Genomic DNA, 23,673 nt, shown 5'->3' with positions numbered 1-23,673 from the left:
TCTACATTTTAGCAAATATAAAGTATAAACTAGCTAATTTTTGCAGCTGACTAAAACAAAGTCTATACAGCTGACAGAGTAAAATTTCCAAGTGACTCTATAAGTCTGCGCAACAAACCAGATGGTATTTCAATAACGGCAAGTTGCGGAGTGATATTGAGAGAAAGATATGAGAGAAACTGACCGAGTGTTGTCACATTTGACCGCACAAGTGTAAACGAATGGCTGACTTATATCTTATAAAGACCACCAAAGGTTTTTAAAAAAATGAAGAATCTCTTTGTATGTCAAGCATCGATTTTACTAAGACTGCGAAAGGAAGAAAATAAAGGGGAGAACTTTTAGTCTTTAGTAACAACCATGATAAGAACGACATTATTCTGAATTCTGCAAAGTTACTTCATTCCAGACTTCTGCCCTTAAGGCATAAAAAACGGTCAGTGATGTCAGGATTAGACTCTTGATCTCTTTAGGCTACTTCCCATATAACCTTTGGGAGTATTTTTTCCCGTTAAGCAAGAAAGTAACGAGAGATGAGCCGAGCCTAAGATGTCATCATTCTTGCGGACTAAATAATGAAACATTCCGGCTATGATATGCTGGGTCATTAAATATTGTTCGAGCCCACACTCCGGTTCCTCCTCTAGAAACAACGGCGGAAATCATAACGAAAGTGAAACACGCGAATCACCAAGCCATGCAACATAAATTGGTTTTTGTATGTTTGTTTGTGTGTTTGTTGTTTTTTTCAAGAAAATATAACTAAGATACATTTAGCGGGAGAAATTATCCAGCTTCTTGTCGGGATGTTTTGATGTTTAAAAGTCCCGGAAGTCGACCACTGTCATAAAGAACTTCCCCATAATGTTCTCCATCTCTTTTGGACCTTTTTATAGCTTTAATTGAATTACGAGCACCTTGAGGGTTTTAATTCACTTCCGTTTTGTAGTTGGGTCAAATTAATTTATCCCGGCAAATAAACAGACAGTAACAACACATTTGCACGCAATAGTCCCAACCTAATATGTGTAATGGTTTTGATAAATCACACAATTTTGTCTGAAGTCTCCGTTCGACTCTGCACAACTTTTCTTTTGATCTAAAGATGGCTACAAAAGCCGATAAGAAGTAGGGTCTTTAATAAAGAATACCTTTATTCTCTCTTTTTAATCTTTAGTATTTCATGTAAATTCTCTATGAAAAACGTAACCTCGCGAGGGTAACACTTTGATGAACTTAATAGCACACTTGAGAAAATATGTTTACTCGTGCGCTCAAGGATAATGTCTATACAAAGAAATAGTGAAACAGTTGCTACATATTTATGAATTGTAGGTCTAGTTTATGTGAGAGGAAACGACCACGGAAAAAAATTCCCAACTTGTATGAAGCGTTATCATGGAACGAAAAATGGAGCAATTATTACTACCCTTATTACCCTTGTGTGTCTTTTTGTCAGGAAGAAATAATATTTTTTAGCTCAAGTTATCCAAACTTCTGTCTGCTAACAATTGCCCTTGGACAATCACATCAGGTGATTTTTGGACCCTAAACCCTTCAGTCCAGGTATCAGAATAACAATGTAGCTGATTATCTTTCTAACAATTAGACAAAAGTTTAGCTATTAAAAAGAATTAACACCCATGTTAAGCATAACTCTGGAAAGTTCAACATCACAAAACTCCTGGCGGTGACGTATTCGTGATGACAAGAAATTATAAACTGAGATAACTTTATCCCCATGACCCAGTTTATAATCCCGCGGTAACGATTAATGTCAAATTATCAAGCAGAGGAAATGATGTGGGAGAACTCAATCAGATAATAACTATTATAATTATTAAATACCAGCAATATATATCTTTTTCAATGTAGCACAACATAGGTATTCGATTATCAGCACAACAGTCAACAAGAGAACTTTCTTGTGACTTTTAATACGAAATATTCTTTCGACAATAGCCGACAATGCACAACTTCTTGGTTATGGTCAAGGTTTCAAACGCTAATTGATTGTAGGGATCAAATTGAGTTAAATTTTTCTCGTAAGATGTTTCATTCTTCCCTACCGGTAATTCGCGAAAGCCACTGCCCCAAATTCTGCCCCACTTAAGCGCGTCGCCCACGGAAAGGTGTGTGGTCGACCCAGACAATTCTGAATACTCTTTCACTGAGTTGTGATGTTTACCAGGTTCGTACACCCCCATAAATAGCTTTTGCAGCAATGGCTTAAATATCTAATCAATTCCAAACCAGACTATAAATGACGGTGTTTCTTCAGTCTGTCACTGTTACATATTATATATAACCTTTAGTTGCTTAAAGCGAGAGAGAGCTTCACATTACATAAGATGAATTCCCTTTTCAGAGTTTCTAATTGGCTGTTCGGGCCAACACTGTTGGTGATTCTAATCTCATCCTCAGCGTGTACATGTAAGTAATATTAGCTACTTACACCATGGATATGAAGAGCTAAATTACTACTCGTTCGATTTCTCTGCATCAATTTCATCAGTTGCAGGCTGTGTAGACAAATCATACATGTACGAGGTTGTGCACTAAAACTACGGCAAATCAAAATTTACTCAAAGACAATCGTCTCACAGAGGCATAGGATGTGGTCGACGGAAGTCAGATTCCTTTCTCATCTACGATCCTCGGCTTTTTTATTTCCATTCTGCTCATTTATGTGCAACTTTGTTGACGAAACTTTCGTATTTTTATTCAACAGTTAAAAATTGTGCTGAGCTGCACAGATCTGGTCAGAGAATCAATGGTATTTATACAATCAAACCTGACAACTCCCAAGCCTTTGATGTATACTGTGACCAGACAACAGACGGTGGAGGCTGGACAGTGTTCCAGAGAAGACTAACTGGTTCCGTTGATTTTAACCGCAGTTGGGCTGACTACAAACATGGTTTTGGAAGTTTCCTCGATGGTGAATTTTGGCTCGGACTGGATAAGATCCTCCGGCTGACTAAAAAGAATAAAAACAACAGGCTTAGAGTGGATCTGGGGGTCGATTCTAAAACAATTGTTTACGCTGAATATAAATGGTTTGGAATTGCGAACGAAACGGCTGAGTACCAGCTGAACATTGGCAATTTGGCAAGTAAGTCAATAAAAGCAACAATAAATGACAAGTAGCTTCGTTGCATGACAATAAATGAAACAGTGAAGCAAAAGTATACGACTCTCTGGGGAAAAAGAAAAAGAAAATGATTGTAGTACCTATCAGTCGACAGACAAAACGATTAAGATCTCTAACTCTCGGGACTTGACTGGTTTTCCCGGTCTCGAAATCAAAGCCAGAGGGTAAAGAAGATGAATTTGGTCCATCGAGTATCAACAAAATGACTACACTGAAGAGCTCAGTTATAGCCGTCGTTACTATCGAAGTAAGCCTCATATAAGCTTTTTAACAATAAATCACCTCGATTATTTTTTCTTGTATACGTTTTCGTCCAGACTAAGCACTTTGTGAGCATATTACCGCATGTATATGTGCGTGTTAAACTAATGAATAGATTTCGTGTAGTATTCCTTTAACGAGTCCCTGACTCAGCTAAGGGTCTGAAAATCTGACCTGTAATGCAAGTATTAGAGCTCAATGTCGCAATGCTCAGATTCACATTTTTCTTTTCCCTTTTTTTCACACTTATCTTCTCGAGATTAAAAAATCTTTTTAACCATTTTTTTTTCATCTTGACAAAAATTGCGCAAAAGTTTCAATAATTTATGAGTGGATCTTACTTTTTTAACAGATGCGACTGTCAATGATTCTCTCCGTGATCATAATGGCTCAAAGTTTAGAACCTGGGATCAAAAGCATTCCATCTGTCCTGAAAAAGAAGGGGGAAGCTGGTGGTTCCCGGAAAACTGTGCTATTCGTTCAAATCTAAACGGAATTTATGAAAGCAAAGACAACGGAAAAATTCATTGGGGAAATTTAGATCGTGGCGATGCTGCTCGCACTCCCAAAACAACAGAAATGAAAATCAGACCTGCAGACTTCAAACGGCGAGAAGAGAGGCGGACAAAACGAGGAACAATGAAAGAAAGGCTGTGATGGTGAAAGAGCGCGTTCACATATTTCCTGAGAGAACACCGATTTGTTTTCTGAACTTCTCATGTATATCAAGGAATTTACGCTTTTGATTGAAGGACTACTGTTGATCTCACTAAATTTCTATTTGTCAATTCTGGATTACAGTGATGAGGTCGATTCAGAGCATTTCAGTAAGTTATAACATTCTTTTTAATCAACAAGTGTGGCTGTCGTTGGTATTTAAGAATTCCCAACACTGACAACGCAATGACGATAATCAAATGAGAGAAAACTATTTGTAGAAATATTTGTAACCGAAATGCGAACGAAACGGCTAAGTACCCACCGAACATTGAAAATATTGCAAGTGAGTCAACAAAAACAACTATGAAAATTAACTCCGTTGCACGATCATAAATAAAGCATACAACTTTCTTGAAAAGGAATTTATGGATACAACTGAACAAGAATGATTAATTGGAGATATTTAGATCCTAAAGATGTTACCCGCGCTTCCAGAACATCAGAAATGAAAATCAGACCAGTGAAATTTTCTTTGAGCTTTCGAAATGAACTTTTCGACCCTATGACTTGATTAAGACACCTGATCGACCAGAAAAGCAAATGGCATACGGTGAAGAAAGTGGCGTATAAAACCAGGACCAAAAGTGCGAACAATCGATTAAAGCGAAAATGAAGTTCACGCAATTTATACAAGAAAATAAGGTAATTCGGAGTAAGGTTGAACTGAGCAGTGAAGGCGTAATATTAGACAATGCACCAAAGGTGGAGAAATTAATAGGGGAACACTGTATTTGACCATTATTGGTGAAATATCTTAGTTCCACAGTAAATTGTGTGAACCCAAAAATAACTTTCTGATCGTGTAAACTGGTCGTCCGGGCAAGAGTAATCCAGAGAAGACTGTCATCATCATTGTTATCAGAGTCAATTGACTTTGATGAGGACTTCCGCCTATTTTGTCGAATTGTCAGTCATTACTAATGTGTCACTCTGAAAATGGTTATTAGATGGTTATCAAATGGTTATTTGATCGCCTAAGAGAGTTCCCTCTTTCGACAGAACAATATTATTAATAAAGAACAGACTGAAATGTTTATCTGTCTTGTCACGGAGTTAGGACAAAGAAAACATCTCCGAGTCCCCAAGAGGGATCGAAACTCACACCTTCAGATTCCATGCTCGGAAGCTCTACCCTTGAGCCACGTCGACTCAATGGTGAGCCATCACGTGAACCAATAATTCCCAAATGCCCCAAGCTTGTGACATTTCTCCAAACAATCACTTTCGGGTCGGATAATGTGATGATAAAATCATTGTTTGTTGACATCTATAAGCTTACTTGTCAACCAACGGTCAAAATACCCTTTTACGGTGAGAAAGGCTTTCTCGGTAAGCACAAAGGGCCAAGAAGCAAAAACCGTGAAAAGGCTTAAATTGTCAGACTAAGAAATTTGGTAAATGATCAACGATACTTACCGCTGAAGGAAACGGAAACGAAGCGGAAGCGATGAGCAGTCAATCGTGTCTATTTCAAGATATGCAATTCCACGGCTGGAATGGAATGGGTCTTGACTAAGCATTCTACAAGAAATAGGTAAGTTACGAAGCATTTAGAAAGAACCAAGGAAGTTACGTGAGTGTCTTCTCGAGCTTAGCTCGAAAACTAGTAACTCCCTCTAAATCTTGTATGAAACATTGCCAAATATCTGATGAGATAGCCTCTCAAGTATAGAGTTATGGGGCCAGAGATTTCAACCCTTTGAAATATAAAGGGGAAGGTTGGACACGAGCAAGAAAGAATCGTGCTAAAAATACTTTTAGTGAAGCAGAAAAAACATTCTTATTTGTCAATGGAAAGGGAAAAAAAACAAAACAAAGCAAAAGCAATCAAAGGGCTCTTGGAGCCAGCTCATTCATATCATGGCTTAAGTTTATATTGATTTCTTGGACTTGCTGAATATAGGTACAGTTGAATTCAGTTTATGTGATTTTTTAAGACTTATAGAATAAATTTCTTTTATTTTGGGGGCAGTTGTGTGATAAGAAAACGTGTGCATTCTTCGCGATGGGAATTGGAAAAAAGCCGTTGTGTAGGCTGGAGGTGGGATGAGTAGAGGTCATTTGGCAGTCAGCGTCCTTTTTGTTGGTGTGTGTATGTGTTTGTGGGCCGGGTGGTGGGCCGGTGGTCATAATCAGGTATCAAATGTTGCTCTAACAGCAAAACATTATTAGCCCTCATCTTTCACCATCATTTGCACTATTATGAAATATTCCTTGCCCGATTTATGATATCTCTTGTTTTTAACAAAGTGGTCACTGCATTTGATTTTAAACAAAGCGGCACAATCGTTCTTAATAGAATTTCAAGCCTTCGTGCAGTCTGATTTTCACATATTAATATTTGCGTAATCACCAAACAGATAAGGGATAAAACTACCAGAAAAGTAAACAAATGGCCAGTCACGAAAGCAACGCTTCGCTTTTCCCTGTAGAAATTAGGTGTGAACATTTCGGCTACTCGATACAAGTTGCATTTTTGGAAGTTCGGAAACGTGATTTGAGGTTATTATTTTTATTAAACCATAAAAACATTTTATTTCTTTCCATGTAAGTTTTTGAGCTTCATCGAAATTAATTTTGACTTTCACTAAGTGGGGGCGGGGTAACACGCGAGACTACTTCCATTCACGGTCGACAACTTCCTTCAACATCTTCTTCACCACAATACCCCATTCAGTGCTTCCAGCATGAATAAGCTAAAAAGGAAAAGCATTGGTAAAAACAATCCCCGAAAACAGGAGCTTTTCGTTCAAACGGAAAGGTTGGAATCAGAGTGCTGAATTTCAATTAAAGACATTTTACGTCTCACCACTTTTTAATGTCCAGTCCTTACGGAGAGAGGAAAAATAGCGCTCTCGATATATCTTAGAAAAAAATATACGTCTTCGAAATCGTAAGAACTCTACCTCAAGCGTGCAAAGAGTGGGTTGATTCTCAGTCCACATGTGTACTACGCTATCCGGACTTATGTTTGCTTATTTTGATAAGCTGAACGAGTTTCAAGGATGCCAGAGCAAAGATTGCATTACATCTTAACTTGCATACTTATTGACGAGATAATTTACATCGTGGATCTCTTAGGAGGTACGATTTAGCCTGTTTAATCCTTCCACAATCCCGAAGTATGCGACCCTTCCACTGTAGAGTGCCAAAGTTTCCTCAATATTTTCCTATCTCCATAAGAGCTAAACATATTTAGAGAAGAACAAAATCGCTTTTGATGATCATTTGACCTGTATCTTTATGGGTGTTAAAAGCCTCCGATCCAAACAAACTTGTCCGTGAAAGCTTTCGTTTACGTGGGCGAATCTCTAATAAGCGGACTTTTGCAAAGGAAATAAAAGCAATCACAAGCTTTTTGCAATTTTTGCTGGTGTATTTACTGATCTTCGTTGTTAGGTTTTTATGCGGGTCGTGGGTTCTTTCTTATAAAATAAAAGGTATGGTTATGCCCCGTTGAGAATAAAACGGCATGTTCATACACCCACTAAGAACTTGAGTTGTCTTTTGACCGTCCCACATAACCATTGAATTTTTGCTTCAGATAACACAGGCAGCCCAAGCTCGCGTCTCGAGTAGAAGCAAACGAGTAATTCATGAAAGCATCACGCGTTGTGACTCGGTGTTAAGTTACGAAAGGAACCTTTGAGAATTTGAACACGTTACAAGGAATAGCATGGGGAGCGAAATGCGGTCGATTTACAGCGATAAATATTTCGAAATATGAACATTCTACATGTAAAAAAAAATCAATAGAACTTACGCACATCTTGTTTGTCCATCGTAGTTTCCGGCGATTTCTGCCATTTCAAGCTTGCATGTAAAAAAAAAATCAATAGAACTTACGCACATCTTGTTTGTCCATCGTAGTTTCCGGCGATTTCTGCCATTTAAAGCTTGCATGTAAAAAAAAAATCAATAGAACTTACGCACATCTTGTTTGTCCATCGTAGTTTCCGGCGATTTCTGCCATTTCAAGCTTGCTCTGCTATCGCTCTTATTCCTGTCATAACATCATGTCACTTACTCTCCAGACTACATTGTAATGAAGGCTAATTCGCCCAAAATTTTAAAGTAAAAGCTATGATTTGGAATTGATAAAAAAGACAGCCGGAGCGTTGAGTTACAATGTACGTGGTAGATTGGCGCCTAAAAAAAGCTGCCTGACGGTTTAATTACCGGATTGTAACGTAGTAATCCTTGACAAACAACCGAAATTATCCAGAGCGTTCCATGCCCACTTCTCGAAAAATGATACTTTTTGTAGGTTGGAGAATAAAACCAGTAATTCGAGAAAGCTTCAGCACTACTTTCCTGGAGCACTAAGGACAGTCAAGGTAAGAGCCCGGCTCACACGCGACAATTGATTATAACTTTCATTAGTGTTAACTTAGTTTGACCCTATTCGATTCTGTGTTTTTTTTTGTCGTTGTTTTAGGTTTTCTTTCGTTCTTTCCTTGTTTTTGAAAAAATTTCAACGATTTGACCGTTATTGCGTTCCTCGGGCGTAAGGAATTTATCTCAACCACTTGTGTTAAAAAAATAGATTATGATCATAACGATGAAATTTCACTATTTTAAGAATGCTACATTTTTTTCTTTATTACGCGATCAAGATTCCTTACAAGCTATTTGAACAAGACTCACAGATATTCGCCAACGTGTACTGATGGAATTCAATACGTGGCCAGATGATCTTTCTAAACCTTTTCTGGTAGTCCTTATAGTGACGAGCGGTCTCTTGAATCTCCCTCAAGCCACGGGCATGAATTGCAACGCTAAACTGACCAGTAAGTAGTGGAGGTATTTTGGGTTTTTCTCGGACTGGCAATCTATCTTTTTAAGCTCAGAATGGCCGCTGCCAAATTCTTTATGTTACATATGTTAATAGACTATCCTTCTCCCTCCTCCAGTAATACCTGATGTAGAGATTTCCATAAATCCACCAAGGCACGAACTATCTGTAGGTACTGAGGTTAACTTGACTTGTACGGCGCAGCCCAGGAGTATTGATGCAGGATATTACGATCGATGGACCGAGTATATTCTGTGGTACGATCCACAGGACAAGCCAGCTGGATACAGATGTGTACAAGGTAGACACATGGTGTTAAAACATAGATGCACATTAATGATCGAAAAACTAACGGCAGATCAACTTGGAAGCTACATGTGTGAAGCAGGAAATGGTTATCGTGCACACTGCAGGAGAGAATCAGTCGAAATTCGTCCTGAAGGTAAATAACAAAGCGGGACAAAGATCATGAAAAATATTTGAGTAAGACGGGTCGAGTAAAAAAACGAAAGATAGAAAAGAAACAACTCTATCAGCAGTCCATCACGTCACGTTAAAATGAGATTTTTATTATTAGCTGTAAGTTTCTTGGGTGTTGTTAACGATCTTTAAGCCACAAAATTTTAATTCTTATATTGGAATATTGTAAAAAAAATATGGCTACATAAAATTTGATGGAAAATAACTCGAGAGGACATTTTCGCTCTTGTTCTCAGTGTCTAATAACTGAATGTCTGACCTTTTCTTATGTATTACGCAAGCTGTTGACGATACAACAGAAAGAGTGTTAGGGGGGTCTAGACACCTGTCTTCACTTGAACCAACCCTTAACAACCTTCAATGTTACAACTCCTTTATGTATCTTTGTTCTCACAAAAATATACTTTAACGACTGTCTCACTTTTGTTCTACAGGAGCCCAAAACATTCAAATTATTGAATATCCAAAGAACCAAAGTGCTTTTATCAATTCCAGTGTAATTTTCAATTCTACTGCCACCGGTTATCCCAGGCCAACCATCTCTTGGGTGAAGAACGATGATCCATATGCTTTACAAACCAACCCAAGGGTAGAGGAGAAGGTTATTTTGTTAGACAACAAAACCGTTCGCAGTCACTAAGATGGAAGACAGTAACAAATACCACTGCGTGGCTAATAACAGCGCCGGAGTAAGGGTATCAAGAGTGTCTTCCTTATTCACAGAGGATTTAGGTAAGAGGCATTCATTTTTTGCGCCTGAAAATGACAATTTATTCTTAAAAACTGTGCAGATGATTTATCCGAAAAGCTTTATAACTTTTCCTCGTCAAAAGGAAGGTTATGAAACAAAATTACCTTCAACCTGAAGTGACTAACAGAATATTAGTATAGTGAGATGGAGAAAAAATCACCGTACAAAATGAAAAGAAAAGACAAAAAATTGAAGAGAAAGGCATAAATTGACTTGAAAGGGAAATTTAATGACAACAACAACTTAGGATCGTTCCTGCTTTAAAATATGAGAAATAACTGCTGATTTGTCACTTACCAACTACCTTTGGAAATAGGAAGGACTCGTTTCCAGCTATTTAATTGCCTTAAGCCACTCCTAAGGCGAGTCTTCCTTCCTTCTAGTCTATTTGCAAGAGAGTTTGGGAACCTGCAGCTATCATAGCAACAATAATTGCCTCATTGTCATTCCTCAGACCTCCAACCTATTCAAAATATGGAAGATCTCACAAACCAAAGCGCTGTTGTCGGTTTTAGTGTAACTTTTATCTGCGCCGCCAAGAGTCATCCCATGCCAAGCACTCATGTACAGGGGGCAATGATCGGCATTCAACGCAATCCACCCCAGGGACCAGCTTCCACCCATCAGGCACTCAAACTGTAACTCAAGTAGTTAAAGATCGGTGGAACATAAGTGTTGTCATCGGTTCTGACGTTACTTTGAATTGTATTACCACTGGTCATCCTCAGTCAACCGTCAGGTGGATCAAGGATAACAATTCATATGATGTCCAATCTACTTCAAGGACAATGATCACTCGAGATCGACGTCAGCAAAACACTCATTACCAACTGTTTATAGAAACAGTAAAGAAGGAGGATGGGGGCAAAAATCAGTGTGCTGCAAGTAACATAGCAGGGGAAAAGGCATCAATCGAGGTCAACTTACATGTCAATGATTTAGGTAATAAAATCATGGATTTAGCTTTTGTGTGACACAGAGGTCACTATCTTGCCTTCTTAGCTGTATGTATTTAAACTAATGTTTCGACACAGATATCAACATTCTACAAAGTTTGATCAAGTAGATGCATTAAGAGTAAGTATAAAAGAAAATAGGCTCAACTGTGACGGCAACGTCGATAGTCTAAGGCACTTCTAAAGTCTGCCTTACTTACGTTTATTGTGTCTGACCACAATGGTTACTTCCCTATATAAACGCGTCTGTTAACTCTCTGTCCTTGTGAAAACTTTTCAAATTGCCAGAAGGGACGTCCCCTGTGCCTGAGATGGGCAGAATTTCCTGATCAGAAGTTGCTGATTTAAAAAGAGCTGAACAGAAGCAAAGTAATTGAAGTTTTTTAGAATTAATAGCTTTGTTATAAGCTGATTATATTCTTTTTCCAGATCTGAAATCTGAATCACGAACACTGGCAAGAAGGACTGGATTGTCAATTTTTCAGCTGACTGCGATTGCTTTCGTGTTATCTGCATTTGTTTTTGCAGTTGGTGCATTTTTGTGGGATCGACGTCTTTTAAAGGTGTTTTCAAAAACTCTGATTCCCCATTTATATGAAAAGGGCTCATCACGCAATTTGATGCTCCAGCCCCTGAAAATCTATAGGCTTCAAACAGACATAGCTTCCTTTAGTTAGCATGGGCCTTCAACCATTAAAATCACTGCTAGTCTCTTTGACTTTTTATTTAACTACTTCCTATTTGCCTCTCACAGATCAGCAAGTCCATATCCATGAGCCTCCTCCAAAAATCAGAGAGTCAGTCACTGGTCTAATTGTACTGGCAAGCGAGGGGTGCGTTTACCGCCTCTTTGTTGGGAGAAAGAAAAGGAAATCCAGTCTGGCACGAATAAAACAGCTCTGCATATAGTTATAGGAAGACGACCAGAAGCGCTTGAAGCGTTAGTTTTTACAACCCACTAAATCAAATGAGTCACACAAATGACAGAATAAATTTTGCAAACGACCAAATCAGTGCCTTACGCCTTTGACCCCTAAGAGTGACTTGCATCTTAATTCTCCTCACAGCATCATCTGTCTGAATCACAGATGACCCTAACCCTAAGCATTTTATTGGGAAATAAATGGAGAACAATATGGGAAATGTGCTGACTGATGTTAATGAGTAAAGGTATAAACTGGTTGGGTATCATGCTAACAAGCGACCGAAAAAGTCCCTACAACTTACAGTGTATCATGATTACAGGGGGTAGGTTTCTAAAGAAATTGTGGTGCTGCGTCGGTGGGAGAATAAAACAAGCTAATTTTGTGTTACCAACTGACTTGGTAACGTAAATTGGCCACTGTAAAGAGTTTTAAAACTGGCACTTAGAGCGTAAGCCCTCTGTTAGCCCTTCGTTAGGCCTTCGTTAGCCCTTCGTCATTTGCTCTGGCGAAGTACTCACCCTCAAAACGTCATCTTTGAAACTCTCAGGTCAACGGTGGCCAACTTACGTTCTCAACTCAGTTGGTAATACTAAATTGCCTTATCAAGATTACAACCAACCGAATAAATGCAAACAACGGACAGAAAAGTCAAGCTAATTATTTCTTACAACAGACAGTGTAACCAAGCTAATTTTTTCTTACAACTGACAGAGTATTATGATAACAACCAATCGAATAAGTCAATATCAACTTCTTACTAACTGAGCGTGAGGGCTGTACTAAGGACTATTGGTCATAGGTTGGCAAGTAGTTTGTTAGTTTTCGTGAACAAAAATACACGGCTTATGACCGTTTCCGTGCCTTATGATAAAACAAACTGGTGGAGTGATGTCTACATTTTAGCAAATATAAAGTATAAACTAGCTCATTTTTGCAGCTGACTAAAACAAAGTGTGTACAGCTGACAGAGTAAAATTTCCAAGTGACTGTATAAGTCTGCGCAACAAACCAGATGGTTTTTTAATAACGGCAAGTTGCGGAGTGATATTGAGAGAAAGTTGTGAGAGAAACTGACCGAGTGATGTTCACGTTTGACCGCAGAAGTGTAAACGAATGGCTGAGTTACTTCATTCCAGACTTCTGCCCTTAAGGCATAAAAAACGGCCATTGATGTCAGGATTAGACACTTGATCTCTTTAGGCTACTTCCCTTATAACCTTTGGGAGTATTTTTTCTCGTTAAGCAAGAAAGTAACGAAATATATCATCATTCTTGCGGACTAAATAATGAAACATTCCGGCTATGATAAGCTGGGTCATTAAGTATTGTTCGAGCCCACACTCCGGTTCCTCCTCTAAAAACAACGGCGGAAATCATGCCCAACCCCATACGAAAGTGAAACGAAACGACCTCGGAAAAAAATTCCCAACTTGTATAGAGTGTTATCATGGAACGAAAATGGAGCAATTATTACTACCCTTATTACCCTTGTGTGTTTTTTTGTCAGGAAGAAATAATATTTTTGAGCTCAAGTTATCCAAACTTCTGTCTGCTAACAATTGCCCTTGTGACTTTTAATACGAAATATTCTTTCGACATTCAAAAACTCATTAATAATTCATAAGCCCATTAACCTATCAAATGGTAGATAATACATCACGTGCAGTGACTTTATATCGATAAACCTCATCCTTATTAGTATGCGGTGTTTTATCAGATATAAAGACACTGCACGTGACTTATGAATATTAATTAATTATCAACACAGAAACTGACACAACAAATGGTGGGAACATATTTAATGTTCTTTTAACAAATTTCACACAGTAAATTTACTTTTTCACCAAATTAATAGTACAGTTGTGAAATACACATCTGGAAAAATTCTCTATTCCATTAGTACAGTAATCTGGTAAAGGCATATTAGACAATACATCATCTGAAACTGAAATCTGTTTTTCTCGTATGCTTAATTTCTAACGTTCACAAAAGCATAATTGTTATGAACCCTCTTGACACGCGCTTTTCCAAGAATGTTTTTGAAGCCGCTCAAAAAACTCGCAGCACGTGTTTTATCGGGTCAAAAACCACTCGACTACGCCTCGTGGTTTTAAACCCGATAAAACACTCCTGCTCGTTTTTCAAACATTACATAACCGACAATGCACAACTTCTTGGTTATGGTCAGAGTTTCAAACGCTAATTGATTGTAGGGATCAAATTGAGTTAAATTTTTCTCGTGAGTTGTTTCATTCTTCCTACCGGTAATTCGCGAAAGCCACTGCCCCAAATTCTGCCCCACTTAAGCGCGTCGCCCACGGAAAGGTGTGTGGTCGACCCAGACAATTCTGAATACTCTTTCACTGAGTTGTGATGTTTACTAAGTTCGTACACCCCCAAAAATAGCTTTTGCAGCAATGGCCTAAATAGCTAATCAATTCCAAACCAGACTATAAATGAGGGTGTTTCTTCAGTCTGTCACTGTTACATATAATAACCTTTAGTTGCTTAAAGCAAGAGAGAGCTTCACATTATATAAGATGAATTCCCTTTTCAGAGTTTCTAATTGGCTGTTCGGGCCAATACTGTTGGTGATTCTAATCTCATCTTCAGCGTGTACATGTAAGTAAGATTAGCTTCTTACACCATGGTGATGAAGAGCTAAATTACCACTCGTTCGATTTCTCTGCATCAATTTCATCAGTTGCAGGCTGTGTAGACAAATCATACATGTGCGAGGTTGTGCACTAAAACTACGGCAAATCAAAATTGACTCAAAGACAATCGTCATACAGAGGCATAGGATGTGGTCGACGGAAGTCAGATTCCTTTCTCATCTACGATCCTCGGCTTTTTTATTTCCATTCTGCTCATTTACGTGCAACTTTGTTGACGAAACTTTCGTATTTTTATTCAACAGTTAAAAATTGTGCTGAGCTGCACAGATCTGGTCAGAGAATCAGTGGTATTTATACAATCAAACCTGACAACTCCCAAGCCTTTGATGTATACTGTGACCAGACAACAGACGGTGGAGGCTGGACAGTGTTCCAGAGAAGACTAACTGGTTCCGTTGATTTTAACCGCAGTTGGGCTGACTACAAACATGGTTTTGGAAGTTTCCTCGATGGTGAATTTTGGCTCGGACTGGATAAGATCCTCCGGCTGACTAAAAAGAATAAAAACAACAGGCTTAGAGTGGATCTGGGGGTCGATTCTAAAACAATTGTTTACGCTGAATATAAATGGTTTGGAATTGCGAGCGAAACGGCTGAGTACCAGCTGAACATTGGCAATTTGGCAAGTAAGTCAATAACAGCAATAATTAATGACAAGTAGCTTCGCTGCGTGACAATAAATGAAACAGTGAAGCAAAAGCATACGACTTTCTGGGGAAAAAGAAAATGATTGTAGTACCTAGCTATCAGTCGACAGACAAAACGATTAAGATCTCTAACTCTCGGGACTTGACTGGTTTTCCCGGTCTTGAAATCAAAGCCAGAGGGTAAAGAAGATGAATTTGGTCCATCGAGTATCAACAAAATGACTACACTGAAGAGCTCAGTTATAGCCGTCGTTACTATCGAAGTAAGCCTCATATAAGCTTTTTAACAATAAATCACCTCGATTATTTTTTCTTGTATGCGTTTTCGTCTAGACTAAGCACTTTATGAGCATATTACCGCATGTATATGTGCGTGTTACACTTATGAATAGATTTCGTGTAGTATTCCTTTAACGAGTCCCTGACTCAGCTAAGGGTCTGAAAATCTGACCTGTAATGTAAGTATTAGAGCTCAATGTCGCAATGCTCAGATTCACATTTTTCTTTTCCCTTTTTTTTTCACACTTATCTTCTCGAGATTAAAAAATCTTTTTTCCCATTTTTTTTTCATCTTGACAAAAATTGCGCAAAAGTTTCAAATAATTTATGAGTGGATCCTACTTTTTTACAGATGCGACTGTCAGTGATTCTCTCCGTGATCATAATGGCTCAAAATTTAGAACCTGGGATCAAAAGCATTCTATCTGTCCTGAAAAAGTAGGGGGAAGCTGGTGGTTCCCGGAAGACTGTGCTATTCGTTCAAATCTAAACGGAATTTATGAAAGCAAAGAAAACGCAAAAATTCATTGGGGAAAATTAGATCTTGACAATCCTACTCGCACTCCCAAAACAACAGAAATGAAAATCAGACCTGCAGACTTCAAACGGCGAGAAGAGAGGCGGACAAAACGAGGAACAATGAAAGAAAGGCTGTGATGGTGAAAGAGCGCGTTCACATATTTCCTGAGAGAACACCGATTTGTTTTCTGAACTTCTCATGTATATCAAGGAATTTACGCTTTTGATTGAAGGACTACTGTTGATCTCACTAAATTTCTATTTGTCAATTCTGGATTACAGTGATGAGGTCGATTCAGAGCATTTCAGTAAGTTATAACATTCTTTTTAATCAACAAATGTGGCTGTCGTTGGTATTTAAGAATTCCCAACACTGACAACGCAATGACGATAATCAAATGAGAGAAAACTATTTGTAGAAATATTTGTAGCCGAAATGCGAACGAAACGGCTAAGTACCCACCGAACATTGAAAATATTGCAAGTAAGTCGACAAAAACAACTATGAAAATTAACTCCGTTGCACGATCATAAATAAAGCATACAACTTTCTTGAAAAGGAATTTATGGATACAACTGAACAAGAATGATTAATTGGAGATATTTAGATCCTAAAGATGTTACCCGCGCTTCCAGAACATCAGGAATGAAAATCAGACCAGTGAAATTTTCTTTGAGCTTTCGAAATGAACTTTTCGACCCTATGACTTGATTAAGACACCTGATCGACCAGAAAAGCAAATGGCATACGGTGAAGAAAGTGGCGGATAAAACCAGGACCAAAAGTGCGAACAATCGATTAAAGCGAAAATGAAGTTCACGCAATTTATACAAGAAAATAAGGTAATTCGGAGTAAGGTTGAACTGAGCAGTGAAGGCGTAATATTAGACAATGCACCAAAGGTGGAGAAATTAATAGGGGAACACTTTATTTGACCATTATTGGTGAAATATCTTAGTTCCACAGTAAATTGTGTGAACCCAAAAATAACTTTCTGATCGTGTAAACTGGTCGTCCGGGCAAGAGTAATCCAGAGAAGACTGTCGTCATCATTGTTATCAGAGTCAATTGACTTTGATGAGGACTTCCGCCTATTTTGTCGAATTGTCAGTCATTACTAATGTGTCACTCTGAAAATGGTTATTAGATGGTTATCAAATGGTTATTTGATCGCCTAAGAGAGTTCCCTCTTTCGACAGAACAATATTATTAATAAAGAACAGACTGAAATGTTTATCTGTCTTGTCACGGAGTTAGGACCAAGAAAACATCTCCGAGTCCCTAAGAGGGATCGAAACTCACACCTACAGATTCTATGCTCCGAAGCTCTACCATTGAGCCACGTAGACTCAATGGTGACCGAGGCCATCACGTGAACCAATAATTCCCAAATGTTCCAAGCTTGTGACATTTCTCCAAACAATCACTTTCGGGTCGGATAATGTGATGATAAAATCATTGTTTGTTGACATCTATAAGCTTACTTGTCAACCAACGGTGAAAATACCCTTTTACGGTGAGAAAGGCTTTCTTGGTAAGCACAAAGGGCCAAGAAGCAAAAACCGTGAAAAGGTTTCAATTGTCAGACTAAGAAATTTGGTAAATGATCAACGATACTTACCGCTGAAGGAAACGGAAACGAAGCGGAAGCGATGAGCAGTCAATCGTGTCTATTTCAAGATATGCAATTCCACGGCTGGAATGGAATGGGTCTTGACTAAGCATTCTACAAGAGATAGGTAAGTTACGAAGCATTTAGAAAGAACCAAGGAAGTTACGTGAGTGTCTTCTCGAGCTTAGCTCGAAAACTAGTAACTCCCTCTAAATCTTGTATGAAACATTGCCAAATATCTGATGAGATAGCCTCTCAAGTGTAGAGTTATGGGGCCAGAGATTTCAACCCTTCGAAATATAAAGGGGAAGGTTGGACACGAGCAAGAAAGAATCGTGCTAAAAATACTTTTAGTGAAGCAGAAAAAACATTCTTATTTGTCAATGGAAAGGGGAAAAAAACAAAACAAAGCAAAAGCAATCAAAGGGCTCTTGGAGCCAGCTCATTCATATCATGGCTTAAGTTTATATTGATTTCTTGGACTTGCTGAATATAGGTACAGTTGAATTCAGTTTAGGTGATTTTTTAAGACTTATGGAATAAATTTCTTTTATTTTGGGGGCCGTTGTGTGATAAGAAAACGTGTGCATTCTTCGCGATGGGAATTGGAAAAAAGCCGTTGTGTGGGCTGGAGGTGGGATGAGTAGAGATCATTAGGCAGACAGTGTCCTTTTTGTTGGTGTGTGTATGTGTTTGTGGTGCGGGGGGTGGGCCGGTGGTCATAATCAGGTATCAAATGTTGTTCTAACAGCAAGACATTAGTAGCCCTCATCTTTCACCATCATTTGCACTATTATGAAATATTCCTTGCCCGATTTATGATATCTCTTGTTTCTAACAAAGTGGTCACTGCATTTGATTTTAAACAAAGCGGCCACAATCGTTCTTAAAAGAATTTCAAGCCTCCATGTAGTCTTATTTTCGCATATTAATATTTGCGTAGTCACCAAACAGATGAGGGATAAAACTACCGGAAAGGTAGACAAATGGCCAGTCACGAAAGCAACGCTTCGCTTTTCTATATAGAAATTAGGTGTGAACATTTCGGCTACTCGATACAAGTTGTATTTGTAGAAGTTCGGAAACGTGATTTGAGGTTATTATTTTTATTAAACCATACAGACATTTTATTTCTTTCCATGTGAGTTTTTGAGCTTCATCGAAATTGATTTTGACTTTCACTAAGTGGGGGCGGGGAGTAACACGCGAGACTACTTCCCTTCACGGTCCACAATGCAACTTCCGTCTACGGAATACAACTTCCGTCCACAATCGACAACTTCCGTCGACATCTGCTTCACCACAATATCTCATTCATAACTTCCAGGATGAATGAGCTAGAAAGGAAGAGCATTGGGGAAAACGATCCCGGAAACGGGAGCTTTTCGTCCAAACGGAAAGGTTGGAATCAGAGTGTTGAATTCCAATTAAGAAGATTTACGTCTTTCACTACTTTTTAATGTCCAGTCCTTACGGAGAGAGGAGAAATAGCGCTTTATATATATCCTGGAAAAAAATCATAAAGAACTCTACCTCAAGCGTGCAAAGAGTGGGTTGATTCTCAGCCCACATGACACATATGCTCCGGACTTATGTTTGCTTATTTTGATAAGCTGAACGAGTTCCGAGAATGCCAGAGCAAAGATTGCATTACATCTTAACTTGCCTAATTATTGACGAGCTAATTTTTATTGTCCTCTCCTAACTTATATTTTAACACAACACGTGACGCTTTCATGAATTACTAGTTTGCTTCTTCTCGAGACGTGAGCTTGGGCTGCCTGTGTAGATAGAGGACTGTCATTGATCTTTCTCTAGTCACTTCGTCATCGTTCTGTTAATTTTAGTTTAAATTAAAAATATGACCAGTCCCACATAGTCACCTTTTCTCCAGACTACCTTGCAATGTGTTATTTGAAGGCTAATTCGCCCAACATTTTTAAAGGAAAAGTTATGATTTGGAATTGATAAACAAGACAGGAGCGTTGAGTCACGATGTGCGTGGTAGATTTGCGGCTGGAAAGGGTGGCTAATGTTTCAATTACCGGATTTAACATAGTAATCCTTGACAAAAAAACCGAAATTATCAGAGCGTTCGACTCCCACGTCTCGAAATATGATACTTTTTGTAGGTTGGAGTATAAAACCAGTAATTCAAGGCAGCTTCAACGGTACTTTCCCGGAGCTCTAAGGACAGTCAAGGTAAGTGCCCGGCTCACACGCGGCAATTGATCATAAGTTTCATATCTCTTTACACTAACCCTGAATCCCACTCTACAGAGCTGAACAAAATCTTTCCTCTAAAACTTATTCTAAGCTTTGTTCGCTCTAAGAATTCGTCAGTTCTTACCTGGTTCGTATTTTGTTTCTAAGTCTGTGGTATGAGACCTAACATGGAATCATTAGAATTAACATGGAGGCATGCCGCGCATCTTTTAGTCTGGTTTGCGTTGTTTACCGAGTATTTGACAACGAAAAAGAAAATTGGGGTCAGTGTTTTTCAAAACATCAATGCACTTATCAGGCACTTCGTGACAAACCTTTCCATAAATGGGTATTTTAACAGACGATTAAGACGTCTCAATCTGTTGAGTAAGAACGAGAAGATGAAAAAGAAAATCGCCGTCGAAGCTTATTAATGGACGATCAAGACGTCTTATCTGTTGAGTAAGAACGAGAAGATTAAAGAAGAAAATCGCCGTCGAAGCTAATTACAAACTGACAAGGGCGACAATACCCGTCAAAACTACATTTGGGTTTACTGAGGTTCACTTGATAGCCAGTCAGCTTTTTCTTTAGGGCTTTTTACAGCAGATATTCCCTACGCTAATGATTGTCAAAGTTGCAGTTTTTTGCTGTTTTCTTTTGATGATATTCTGCTGAGTGTTTCTGGAAGACTAGCTACCACAATAAGCAAGTTAACAAAAGTCACGGTGTAGGATTTCTTAAACTCCTACTGCTGCCAGTACAAAAGCTAAATTCATGTACAATTAGCGCCCAAACTTGTCTGTGTTTCTAGACTACATAGGCTGTCCAAAGCTTATTTCTCAATTGACACAGAGTAAATGTTAACTCGAAAAATCAAAAATAGAACAAGAAGATATAAAAAATGTCGGTAATGTAGCTGCATGGTATTCTTAGAAAAGAAAGGTATCAAACTGAGCGAATATAATCTGTTTACTATAATCAACTTAGCTCACCATAATCATGTTATTAGAGTCAACTAAGTTTGACACTCTTCCGATTCTGTTTTTTTTTTCTTTTTTCGTCGTCTTTGTTTTTTTGGTTTTCTTTTGTTCTTTACTTTTTAAAAAAAAAATTTCAACGATTTGACCGTTATTGCGTTCCCCGGGCGTCAGTAATTATTCTCAACCACTTATGTTAAAAAAAGAGATCATGATGCTGACATTTCACTATTTTAAGAGGGCATTACGGTTGGTTTATGATAAGATTTTGGTAACTTACTTAAAAAATCATATTTAATCAACAATTCAATCAAATCACCTCAAACTTGGCAAGAGGTACACCCAAGCAACTGCCTACAACATGACATTTTTTGAGTAAACATATTTTAACAAGTTACTGTGAAGGGCTATTCTGAGGGTCAAATTGGGCCCCTCCCCCCCCTCCACTTTTTTGTCATTTCCTTTTAAAATAATCACCTAATTTTTGGTATGATAAAGCATTATCAAATGGGCTGCAACCTTATTGAGAGCTACTCCCTTTTGACCATTTTGGTTGTCATGGTAACCAATTAGATTTTGCAAAAGACAAATTACTTATAAAATCAGTTGTATTTCAGAAAAATAAATTTTACTCAATTACATTGCAGATAATTACAAAAACAATCTTTGTACCAAATTTGGTGTCAGTAGCTGAAATACTCTTCAAGAAATTTGAGGGGCCGACAAAATTACCCCGAAAAAAGCTATTTTCGGAAAAATGCAATTAAAACTTCAGTTTTTTCTAAATGTCATTTGTAAGACTAAAGACTCCATAAAATGGCCTTTTGTACATCACAGCACACCTACTTGAAGGTATGCTTAGGTTCTTTGGTTCTCTCTCTTTTAACCTACTCTGCAGAGCTGTGTTTTGTCAAAGTCTCCAGCTTCAAATTATGCCTTCCACAGGTTAAACACAGGTCTTCTTCTCTCTGCTAAGCTTGTCTTCGTGCAAGTCTATATTGTTTGTGTTTTTCTTGAGCTCTGTGCTATGCTTGCTGAATTCTTCCACTGTTTCTTTGTCTTACTTCCTTCTACCTGTGCCTGCACAGTTCTTTTGTAGCTGTTTGCTTCTTTCCTCTTGGAAGGCTTGACTAAGGGCGTCTTCATGGCTGGGATATTGTACACCTCACAAAATTTGGCAACTTCTTCTCTCCCATTCCCACTCTCAAATACAGCAAACTCCATTCTTCTGTTCACATATTTTCCTTGAAGAGCTCTAGGATAACATCATCTTGAGGGTGGCTACCAGTTGCAAGAAACTCAGAGTGCCCCAACCACTGCACTTGACATAAAGTGAGCTACCAATTCCAAACTGGTAACAGGAACTCTTCAATATCTGTATTTGGCCTAGTAGATCCATAAAGACAATCAACGTTTTTATTAATAAAGGGATATAACTCTAGTAATTTTGGTCCAGCATTGATCCAGAAAAACAGCTTTTATATCTTATTTCAAAGGCCTTAAAATTTAACTCACGTAACTCTTAACTAAATTACGTGGAGTTTATTCGTAAATTCTCTTCACAAATTTAAGAAGACTGTCCATTGAAACAAGTCTGTATCCTTTCGGCAGGCGCCAGATGATCTTCAATACGTTCATTCGAGGAGCTTTCATCGTCGTTTGGCTGTATTTTCCGTTTGGAAGCAGATTCTGCGAGGGGCAGAATTTGGTTGTGTCCTCGTGTACCGGTACACAAAGGAACGAAACATTAACGAACTGCGTCACAACTCCATGTATGGATATGAAAACAATAGGAATTCCCCCGTGTACCGATACACCAGGACAGCCCCCAGACCCCAGAATTTGCTCGCTGACAACATCATCTTCTCTAACGAAGGTGACCTCTACAGCTCGCGTTTCTTTCTTTCTCTTCTGCGCTACTTCCTGCTTCTGGGTTCTTTTAAAATCTTTCTTTCTTTTTAAAGCATAATTCCTTAAAAGAGACTGTTTTTTCCCCAACTTTTGGCACGGTTTACGGGCAAGAAGACAAGATGGGCACTCACGCTCGATCTGTGAAGATTGAGTGCTTTGTAACCGGGCTTCATATTGGTGGAAATTTTAACTTAAGAATGTGGGGCTGGACTTAAGGGTCTCAGGATCGAATGGACTTAGTTTTAGTACCATTTTGGAGAAATGAAACGTGCCAAAACGATTGGATTACCTGTGGTTGTCATGGCAACCAAAAACAAGCAACGTACTGGCCTTCAAAGGGGCTGTTTTCAGCGGTGCATGAATAAAAAAGCTAAAAAAACATATTATCTGAAACATTATCTGAAAATCATTTAAGAGGAAATAAAAAATAAGTGAAATTTTCAATTTTTATTCAAAATCCAACCGCTATGCGCCCTTAAGAATGCTATGTTTTTTCTTTATTACTCGAACAATCTTCCTTACAGGCTATTTGAACAAGACTCACATTTACTCGCCAACGTGTACTGATGGGAATCAATACTTGGCCGGATGATGCCTCTAAACCTTTTCTGGTGGTCCTTATAGTGACGAGCGGTCTCTTGAATCTCCCTCAAGCCGCGGGCATGAACTGCAACACTAAACTGACTAGTAAGTAGCGGAGGTATTTTGAGTTTTTCTCGAACTGGCAATCTATCTTTTTAAGTTCAGAATGGCCCCTAACAAATTCTCTATGTAACATATGTTTAATGGACTATCTTT

At 38.5% G+C, this 23,673-nt stretch overlaps 4 protein-coding genes across 13 annotated transcripts in view; 3 read left to right on the top strand and 1 right to left on the bottom strand.

Annotated features, from left to right (window-relative positions):
- Window positions 1-2,165: 2,165 nt before the first annotated feature.
- LOC149049599 (uncharacterized) lies at window positions 2,166-21,400 on the bottom strand. 5 transcript variants are annotated; one of them, XM_089197157.1, is made up of 4 exons: window positions 20,130-21,400; window positions 8,065-8,138; window positions 5,552-5,656; window positions 2,166-2,980 (listed from the first exon to the last, which is right to left on the bottom strand). In XM_089197157.1, the coding sequence occupies exons 2-4, from the start codon at window positions 8,106-8,108 to the stop codon at window positions 2,872-2,874; spliced, it is 258 nt and encodes an 85-aa protein (XP_089053283.1). In that variant the 5' UTR covers window positions 8,109-8,138; window positions 20,130-21,400; the 3' UTR covers window positions 2,166-2,871. The 5 variants fall into 5 exon arrangements, with proteins under 5 accessions (XP_089053283.1, XP_089053284.1, XP_089053282.1 ...); XM_089197158.1 differs by lacking the exon at window positions 20,130-21,400 and having other exon boundaries at window positions 8,069-8,278; XM_089197156.1 differs by lacking the exon at window positions 20,130-21,400 and having other exon boundaries at window positions 8,065-8,277.
- LOC149049601 (muscle, skeletal receptor tyrosine-protein kinase-like) lies at window positions 8,318-12,127 on the top strand. Its single transcript, XM_089198032.1, has 7 exons — window positions 8,318-8,472; window positions 8,752-8,925; window positions 9,049-9,372; window positions 9,845-10,047; window positions 10,677-11,103; window positions 11,547-11,680; window positions 11,872-12,127. The coding sequence occupies exons 2-7, from the start codon at window positions 8,805-8,807 to the stop codon at window positions 11,929-11,931; spliced, it is 1,269 nt and encodes a 422-aa protein (XP_089054158.1). The 5' UTR covers window positions 8,318-8,472; window positions 8,752-8,804; the 3' UTR covers window positions 11,932-12,127.
- On the top strand, window positions 12,411-16,725 carry LOC149049600 (ficolin-1-like). The gene is made up of 3 exons (XM_089197160.1): window positions 12,411-14,665; window positions 14,964-15,347; window positions 16,000-16,725. Exons 1-3 carry the CDS (start codon window positions 14,584-14,586, stop codon window positions 16,302-16,304), a joined length of 771 nt encoding a protein of 256 aa, XP_089053286.1. The 5' UTR covers window positions 12,411-14,583; the 3' UTR covers window positions 16,305-16,725.
- The window catches only part of LOC149049597 (peroxidasin homolog), a 22,512-nt gene continuing 17,168 nt past the window's right edge, over window positions 18,330-23,673 (top strand). For 3 of the 6 annotated variants that reach the window (XM_089197146.1, XM_089197148.1, XM_089197143.1), the window contains exons 1-2: window positions 18,330-19,981; window positions 23,400-23,562. In XM_089197146.1, coding sequence (XP_089053272.1) covers window positions 23,442-23,562 — 121 coding nt within the window. In that variant the 5' untranslated portion in view covers window positions 18,330-19,981; window positions 23,400-23,441. Of the gene's footprint in view, window positions 19,982-22,215; window positions 22,319-22,434; window positions 22,841-23,399; window positions 23,563-23,673 lie in introns of those variants that run through there. The other 3 variants (XM_089197147.1, XM_089197144.1, XM_089197145.1) reach the window with 2 other exon arrangements.

This window comes from Pocillopora damicornis, chromosome 2 (genome assembly GCF_964200805.1).
Source record: "Pocillopora damicornis chromosome 2, jaPocDami1.2, whole genome shotgun sequence".
NCBI lineage: Eukaryota > Metazoa > Cnidaria > Anthozoa > Scleractinia > Pocilloporidae > Pocillopora > Pocillopora damicornis.
The sequence above is the reverse complement of the archived record's forward strand: the minus strand, read 5'-3'. Positions and strand labels throughout refer to the sequence as shown.

What these genes read in the sequence shown, in the direction of transcription:
- LOC149049599 (XM_089197155.1), bottom strand. Translation starts at nt 8,038, where the DNA reads ATGCAAGCTTTAAATGGCAGAAATCGCCGGAAACTACGATGGACAAAC. An exon ending in GATGGACAAACAAGATGTGC is followed by an intron (nt 5,657 to 7,898) that starts GTAAGTTCTATT and finishes TATTTCTTGTAG; the next exon opens with AATGCTTAGTCAAGACCCAT. An exon ending in CGTTTCCGTTTCCTTCAGCG is followed by an intron (nt 2,981 to 5,551) that starts GTAAGTATCGTT and finishes TATTCTTTTTAG; the next exon opens with TCAGCCGGAGGATCTTATCC.
- LOC149049601 (XM_089198032.1), top strand. Translation starts at nt 8,805, where the DNA reads ATGGAATTCAATACGTGGCCAGATGATCTTTCTAAACCTTTTCTGGTA. An exon ending in TTGCAACGCTAAACTGACCA is followed by an intron (nt 8,926 to 9,048) that starts GTAAGTAGTGGA and finishes TCCCTCCTCCAG; the next exon opens with TAATACCTGATGTAGAGATT. An exon ending in AGTCGAAATTCGTCCTGAAG is followed by an intron (nt 9,373 to 9,844) that starts GTAAATAACAAA and finishes TTTGTTCTACAG; the next exon opens with GAGCCCAAAACATTCAAATT.
- LOC149049600 (XM_089197160.1), top strand. Translation starts at nt 14,584, where the DNA reads ATGAATTCCCTTTTCAGAGTTTCTAATTGGCTGTTCGGGCCAATACTG. An exon ending in CTCATCTTCAGCGTGTACAT is followed by an intron (nt 14,666 to 14,963) that starts GTAAGTAAGATT and finishes TTTATTCAACAG; the next exon opens with TTAAAAATTGTGCTGAGCTG. An exon ending in GAACATTGGCAATTTGGCAA is followed by an intron (nt 15,348 to 15,999) that starts GTAAGTCAATAA and finishes ACTTTTTTACAG; the next exon opens with ATGCGACTGTCAGTGATTCT.